Raw genomic sequence first — 8139 nt, 5'->3', positions numbered from 1 at the left:
TGTAAGGGTTAACAAAGTTTATTTTGGGATACGTTTTATAGAAGTTTATTTATTTATTTATTTTAAATATAGAGATTGTAGAACAGCTGGATATATCATTTATTTTGGAGACATTTATGTTTTTCTGTCTTATTTCATGTTCAAAGTACATTTTATTAATTTTATGTTTTATACATCGCAAAACTGCTCTAAAGTTCAGATTTGAAGTCTATATTTTCAATTTGAAGGTTTTATGTAAATTATCAATTACAAAGTCTTTTTTTTGAGAGAGAGAGAGAGAAATGTTGAGTAAATGCATCATGTAACTAAAAAAAATAATTGTTTGAATAATCGTGATTTCAATATTGACCAACATAATTGTGATGATTTTTTCCATAATGGAGCAGCTCTAATCTGAACATTTGTGTTTGTGCAGCGCTCCTTCAAATATCATTTAGTTCATCTCATGTTTGTGTCTGTGCTTTGACCAGACTTTGTGTGTTATTTTATGTTGTTGTCTAACTTTTACAATTATAAATCAGATGTTACTTTTTCAGTTACTCTTACTTCTCTTGGTGATCCAAATTTCTTGGACCACTTCTTTGTACTTCTACTTGAGTGATATTATTTTGAAGTAACATTACTCTAATTTGAGTACAGGTTTTGTCTATTCTAACACCTGTGGTTACTTTGCACAATACTTTGTTTTGTTTTCCTCATATTTAAACCAGTTGAGTTTCCTGCTCACTCTCCTCCTCCTCCTCTTAACTCGTGTGTTTATTTAACCTCTCTGATCGAACGGCGCACGGGCGAAACCAGCTTCACGTAGACTGCGTTTATTAAAATATACACTCTTTTCTTTTCTTTGAGCCTCTAAAATCCATGACCCCGTTCAACGAGGAGACGGAGCGAGTCAACAGTCGCTTCTAATCAGACACCTGACCTGCGTAAAACAGCAGCAGCTGCAGCGTCACTTCACCCAAACTAAACTCTCCTAAACTGTCCTAAACTCTTCTAAACCCGCACTTTTTCTCCTGCAAATCTTTAAAAAACCCGTCTGTACTCACCACGTAGAGCACGTTGAGCGCGCTGAGGCTGTGCTTGGTGCAGTTGTAGCCGCAGACCATCGTGACACAAGACGGGAGAGACGCGCGGAGAGACTGTCGCGTCGATTCTGGTGCGCGCAGGAGCACACCTGAGGGGGCGGGGCCAGGTGACTCACGTCTCTGCTGTGATTGGTCAGTGCGGTCCTCACACAGAAAGGTGCGTTTCAGAAACGATAAACTTTGTGCCTACGATAACATTATTATTAGTATGTACGACCCTTTATATTGAGTATATGTACTGGATATCTATGACGCGTACATCTATGTACGTATGTATGTATGTGTGTCTGTATGTATGTATGTATGTATGTGTGTGTATGTATGTATGTATGTATGTATGTATGTATGTATGTGTATGTATGTATGTATGTATGTGTGTACATGTATGTATGTATGTGATGTATGTGTGTACATGTATGTATGTATGTGTATGTATGTATGTATGTGTGTACATGTATGTATGTATGTATGTGTATGTATGTGTGTACATGTATGTATGTATGTATGTATGTGTGTATGTATGTATGTATGTGTGTACATGTATGTACATGTATGTATGTATGTATGTATGTATGTATGTGTATGTATGTATGTATGTACATGTATGTATGTATGTATGTATGTGTGTACATGTATGTATGTATGTGATGTATGTGTGTACATGTATGTATGTATGTATGTATGTATGTGTATGTGCATGTATGTATGTATGTATGTATGTATGTATGTGTGTACATGTATGTATGTATGTATGTATGTATGTGTGTACATGTATGTATGTATGTGTGTATGTATGTATGTATGTATGTGTATGTATGTATGTATGTATGTATGTATGTATGTATGTATGTATGTATGTATGTATGTATGTATGTATGTATGTGTACATGTATGTATGTATGTATGTATGTATGTGTGTACATGTATGTATGTATGTATGTATGTATGTATGTGTGTACATGTATGTATGTGTATGTATGTATGTATGTGTATGTATGTATGTGTACATGTATGTATGTATGTATGTATGTATGTATGTATGTATGTATGTATGTATGTATGTATGTGTGTATGTATGTATGTATGTATGTGTGTACATGTATGTATGTATGTATGTATGTATGTATATGTGGATATGTTTTTGTCTATGTGTGTGAATATTTCTGCATAATGACAGGTAAACACTCCAAAGGTGATATATATAAAAAAAAAAAAAAAGGGTGAACCACGTGATTATGTAAAGCAATTGGGGTAGGACTCTAAAAGTGTTTTTTTTTTTTTTTTTTTTTTTTTTTTTTTTTAAACTTCATCCTGCTCCTTTTGATCACCAGATCCCAAATATATTCATGTACATATCACTATTTTGGTTACTGTTTTTGAATTTTGTTGTACCTGGCTCAAACAAATAAATAAATAAAATGAATGAATTTGGAATTACAAAATAAACATATTTTATCATTTTACTTCATGCATGGACTAAAGCTGCATTTCTTTTATTTTTAACATGCGTCCTGTGCTCAGGTCTCTGCACTGACTCCTGTGGCTCAGAGACTTTAATAAGTAGAAATGGTAAATGGTCACATTTTTTCCACCTTCAAGGCACTCAAAGCGCTTTACAACAAGGAACCACTTCACACAGACACTGTGGGCAAGGTGGGTTAAGTGTCTTGCCCAAGGACACAACGACAGCATTCATCTGTGGGAGCTGGAATCACACCAGCCAACCTGTGGGTCAGTGGATCTGACCGCTCAACCTGAGATGTTTATGTCGAGAGCTGGATTCGAACCACCAACCTTCAGATCAGTGGGCGAATGCTCTACCAACTGAGCTACTGCCGCCCAGATGGGCAGATGAAGCTTCATGAAGCATTGAAGCCTTACATCCAATTGGTTCACTCCAGCGCGAAGCTTCTTGAAGCTTCATTTGCTCTAGCAGGACATCTACTGGACACAAAAATATCAGTTGACATGAATTTGAAGTGTGTGGGACATTGCAGAAAGCCTGTGAATAAAACTGTCAGCACAATAAAGAAGTACGCAAAACATGTTTATTGTAGTGATGGCAGTGTACTGTGTATCTATATAGTGGCAGTATGGAAAATGATTATTTGGAAATGATGAAAATGGAAATCGCAGCAAAATCCGAACCACTTCCTGAATCAGTCATGTGGTACAGCCGGGCAGCGAGGCTTCGGACGTCATCATTTTCAGCTCCTCCCCTAAATGAAGCAAGCCTCGATACGCGCATTGCGGAAATACCCCCTTCATTCCTCGGCACATCTCGTAACATCACTATTAATTTAAGCAAAGAGACTTGTAATTCGATATATTGTGATAGTCCACGATATTATTGAGACCTTTGATGATACGATATCACGATATTTTGGTTACTGTTACATCCCTAATAATTTATAAAGCATTCATCTTAATTTGCCGGCAAATATTACTTGGTAGCCAAAGAAGGACTTTTCTACAAAGAACTTGTAGCCTTTCACTAGTTTTGAGCTGTCTGTAAGTGACATCGAAGATATGATCAAAGTCCTGTCCCCCATGGAAAGCTTTGGCAGGTTATAAAGACCGCTGCTAAAGGTTTCTGAATCCATGGTTTTATCATACTTCAGTGGGTAGTTGTCGTCGCATGTTTCCAAATGTCTTCCTGGTTTGTGACCTGAGTGTGACGTATCTCGTATTGACGTATTGTGTCTCAAGCCAGAACCAATCGGTCCAACCTGATTTTTTATTTTATTTTTATTTTTTTTGTGAAAGGAAGGACCACTGGTCACAAATGAAGTTTATTTCACAATCAGCAAATATAATTACAGCAAATATTCAGTTCAGTTCAGAGACATTGTTGTGTAAACATAGTCTAACTGTAGGCACTGCTGTGTCTGAAGCTCTATTACTCAAGTTAGACTTTAATCTGAGTTTTGTTCTAACACAATCTGACCACAAAGAACTAATTTAGCTGGAACTACAACAGGAGAGCTGATCTGTGCTGTTTTTCAGTTAGTCACACTCACCTTTTTGTTGAAAAGTATTATTTATGCAGATAAGTAGTGCAGATAGTAATAATAATGATGATCATTTTAATATAAACACGTTAATGATTAATCGATAATCGATCGTTAATTCTTCCGACGATCGATTAAGAAAATTTCATCGAATGCCCATCCCTAGTATCTACACATAGTTAAACATTTATTTTAGCATATTCTCTTATATTTTGAGCATATTCTGTTCTTGCACACCTATTTCACACTTTTGCTGGTGCATTTATGTTAGAAAAAAGTTCTTTATTTCAGTTTGACTTTGAAACGTTCACAGTTCAACTTTAAATGTTATAGATAGTATAGTAAATTGCCGTTTTAAATCTTGTCTTGTCTTTTGTAGTCTTTTAAGGACATTTTATATGGTTGGGCACTTATCCATTTGAACCATTGTTACACTGTAAAAACTACGCATGAGTAACATGTAGGCCTATGTAAAGGATGCTTGTAAAAGGCTTAGGCCTACATCTAGCCGAAAGAAAGATAGAGCTTTCTTTGCTATACAGTTCAAGTTGTTTAATAATAATGTGATGTGCCTACGTACGATGTAGGATGAACAGAACACAGAAAAGCTACAGCTGACATCAGGGCTGGGCAACTCTGTTTTTCCATGGGGCCACATGAAAAACAGAAAATATTGTGGAAGGTCGAGCCAAAATGCTTTACTCAATTCTGCATAATATGAATTGTATTTCGTTATAAAAAGGAGTAAACCACTAAACCTGTTTAGTCTTAGTTTAGACCTGGTTTAGTTCTGGTTTAGACCTGGCGTAGTTCTAGTTTAGACCTGGTTTAGACGTGGCTTAGACCTGGTTTAGTCCTGGTATAGACCTGGTTTAGTCCTGGTATAGACCTGGTTTAGTTCTGGTTTAGACCTGGTTAATTCTGGTTTAGACCTGGTTTAGTTCTTCTGTTATTAGGTTATTCTTTTCGACCAAGAGTTTGTTTTCATACCTGACACTTTCGACTGCTCAGTAGCGGGCTTCTGGTCACGTGGTCGCGGTCACGCAGCCTCACGGTCACGTCATGTAATAAAAAAAAAAATAACACCTCTAAAATAAAATAATAATAAAAGCAATGCAGCTTTAGTCCGCATGTAAAATGATATAATATGGTTATTTTGTAATTTCAAATGAGCTTTAAGCCCAGGAGCTGTACAATGGCCTGGTCTGGCGTCGGTCGGTGCGTCGGTGCCATAGCGACAACGTCGCGCGCACTATATAAGCGGCTGCGCACTCAGTTGCACTCCCCTTTCTCACATGAGAACGCTTCTTGGACGCACTGCGGACACTTGTACGAGATTTTGATATTCATCGTTTCTTAGCCCCTCACCGGTTGTAAAACACCATCACAACTTGGTATATCTGCCTGTCAACACTTTCTGGAGGATTGAAAACACACCAAAAGGTGACTGGCCTTCGCCATGGACCTGGTGCGCTTCGCTCTGGACCCTGACCGCCAGGATCACGTCCCCGAAGGTAAAATTAATCAAATAACATGGAACCATGACAAATTATGACAAATATTAATAAGATAGTCCAACTATTTAACGACAAGAACAGTTTTGTCCACCTGTGACAGTTTCTGTGGGTGTAAAGTTTAGCTCCTTAAAAGCAGGTTTATGAACATTTGAAAAACATTTGATAATTTGTGACTTTCGCTCGACGATTTCATTTTGGATCATGATACATAGTTGGTGAAACTGCTTTAAAAAGATCAACACGAGTGTGTAGTGAAAAGTTATTGTCACATTTATAGGAAATGATTTGTGTTTTATTTTCTGAGCGTCAATATTCATCAGGGTTTTGTGGCATTTTGGGGGGAAAAAATGGCGCCCAGCCTCCATTCTAAATTGGAATGTTTAAAAGATGCACATTTGATCTCCATAGTAATCCAGCCATTCTAAATGTTTAAAAGATGCACATTTGAGCTCTATAGAATGCTGGTGTTTGGCTGTCAGGTGCACGGTGAAGCAGAGCAAAGGAGGAAAGGAGGAATGCTTAATTAAACTGTCCTACTAATAATCCATAACTACATTTATAAATATGAATTCTAAAATGCACAGTTGTCTACTCACGTATAAGTAAAAATTCACAATAAAAATGTTCTTTGCCCTGTAGGTCTTTATGTGTCATCCACCTGTAGGCCTAAACACGTGCAATACTCTAACTTAATGTGAAACTTTGCTGGTACAATTCACAAGTCTCTTGATTTAATTTGTCCGTATACAGCACTGTAGATAATACACAGTTATAGCTACTTATTGTACAAAGAATATAGTATAGTCAAGACACTTTACCTGCTGTTTATTCTAGTCCATCTGCTGCACTGTTCATAACTACAGTCAGAGCCACTTATTGTGCAGTTTTGTAGCCTTATAGCTTTACTCTGCTGACAGTGTTGTGTTAGTTTTTGTCTGTTGTATATCTTTATAGTATCATTCATTTCGATTTGGATTGCATGTTTTTATTTCCTTACCATGCATCGCAGCACTGTAATGATAACGCCATACCCAAACAAATGTATTCAGCTGGTCTGAATTGCACAATGCAGTATTTGGAACACACCACAAGTTATTACTTAAGCACCAGTAAAATAAGAGATTGTACCAGTAAAATAGGCCAACTGTACTGATCATAGACCTACAGTTAATTAAGACACAAACATCAAAATAACAAATCGGCCTTGCAAACTCTGGCTCCTCCAGATAAACACAGTAGGCCTCTTCAATATGACACTTAAATAACTGGGAGTAGTAGTAGTAGTAGTATTAGTAGTAGTAGTAGTGGTATAAGTCATTACAGCCTTTGGTACTAGTCTGACTTGCTCATGTTACAATTTAAAGGGTGTTTAACATTGTCAAACCTGTTGCAGAGGCTGTGGCTCCTCCAGTCCTTCTGGATCGTCAGGTGGTGGAGCTTCCAGACTACTCTTCGGACGAGGACGACCAAGGTGAGTATGGGGTAGGTAATCTGAGACCTCAGTTTGGGTCATCTGATGAAGAGAGCGAGAGCAGCGACTCTGGGTCATCTGATGAAGAGAGCTGGGAGTCAAGTTTTACGTCAACTGATTCTGGCTACGAGAGTCTCTCTGAGGAGGAAGAGGACGAAGAGAAAGAAGAAGAAGAAGACAGGGTAGAAGAGACCGAAGATGAAGAAGAGGAAGAGAGGGAAGAAGAGATGGCTCCTCAGCAGCAAGAACAGAGACTTTCCCTGGCCATCAGCGCTCTCCTCTCCACTGCTCGCGCTTCTGCTTCCCGCCCTCTCCCTATGGGTCCTGCGCCGGACTTCATTCCGCTTGATGGATGGCAGCACTACAGGGTTGGAGAACATGTGTTGAATGGTGGCAGGTGGGAAGGCTTTACTGTTCAACCTGTGGAGCCCGAGGGTCGCGCTCCGACCCCCTCTCCTCAGGAGCGAGCACAGAGACCTTCCCTGGCCACCAGAGAACTCCTCTCCGCCGCTCTGGACTTCATTCCCCTCAGCGGAGGCAAGCGCGCCAGGGATGATGATGAAGACAAGGGAGGCCCCAGCTCCAAGCGGCCGTGCCTCTCCTCCTCCAACCCAGACCCCTCTACATCTGACCCAGGTCCCTCCACCTCCTCTGGGACGTCTGGAGGCTTCAGGTGCCATTTCCACCAGCAGCTCCACCTGCACCAAGACTCGGACTTGGACTGAACTCAGCCTCTGAGACTCAGAGCTTGGCTCAATGCGGCGACTTTACCACCTTCAACCCCGCCCATCACCCCACTGATTTTTTAATTGATTTCTTTATTGATTGATTTAAAAAAGAATAGATTGAAGTTAAGGAATACTATGTAGGATTTCATAAAACAACAAAGATGATGATAAAACATAACGTTTTTCTTGTTGAGTTAACTGTAATTTCTATTCTGAATTTGAATCTGAGTACTGCAGATTTACAGATATTCCTGCATAGTACACCTTAGACTTTCTGGGCATAGGAGGGTCAGAGGTGAGAGTGTGTTTTATAGTATTGTAGTAGTA

At 39.0% G+C, this 8139-nt stretch overlaps 1 protein-coding gene across 1 annotated transcript; it reads left to right on the top strand.

The window, feature by feature from the left end:
* The first annotated feature begins 5398 nt into the window (after positions 1-5398).
* On the top strand, positions 5399-7874 carry LOC129411205 (histone H3.v1-like). Its single transcript, XM_055161201.1, has 2 exons — positions 5399-5610; positions 7007-7874. Exons 1-2 carry the CDS (start codon positions 5556-5558, stop codon positions 7807-7809), a joined length of 858 nt encoding a protein of 285 aa, XP_055017176.1. The 5' UTR covers positions 5399-5555; the 3' UTR covers positions 7810-7874.
* The last annotated feature ends 265 nt before the right edge of the window (positions 7875-8139 follow it).

Source organism: Boleophthalmus pectinirostris, unplaced genomic scaffold, assembly GCF_026225935.1.
Source record: "Boleophthalmus pectinirostris isolate CB_2022bp ecotype Guang Dong unplaced genomic scaffold, ASM2622593v1 HiC_scaffold_396, whole genome shotgun sequence".
Classification (NCBI taxonomy): domain Eukaryota; kingdom Metazoa; phylum Chordata; class Actinopteri; order Gobiiformes; family Gobiidae; genus Boleophthalmus; species Boleophthalmus pectinirostris.
The sequence above is the reverse complement of the archived record's forward strand: the minus strand, read 5'-3'. Positions and strand labels throughout refer to the sequence as shown.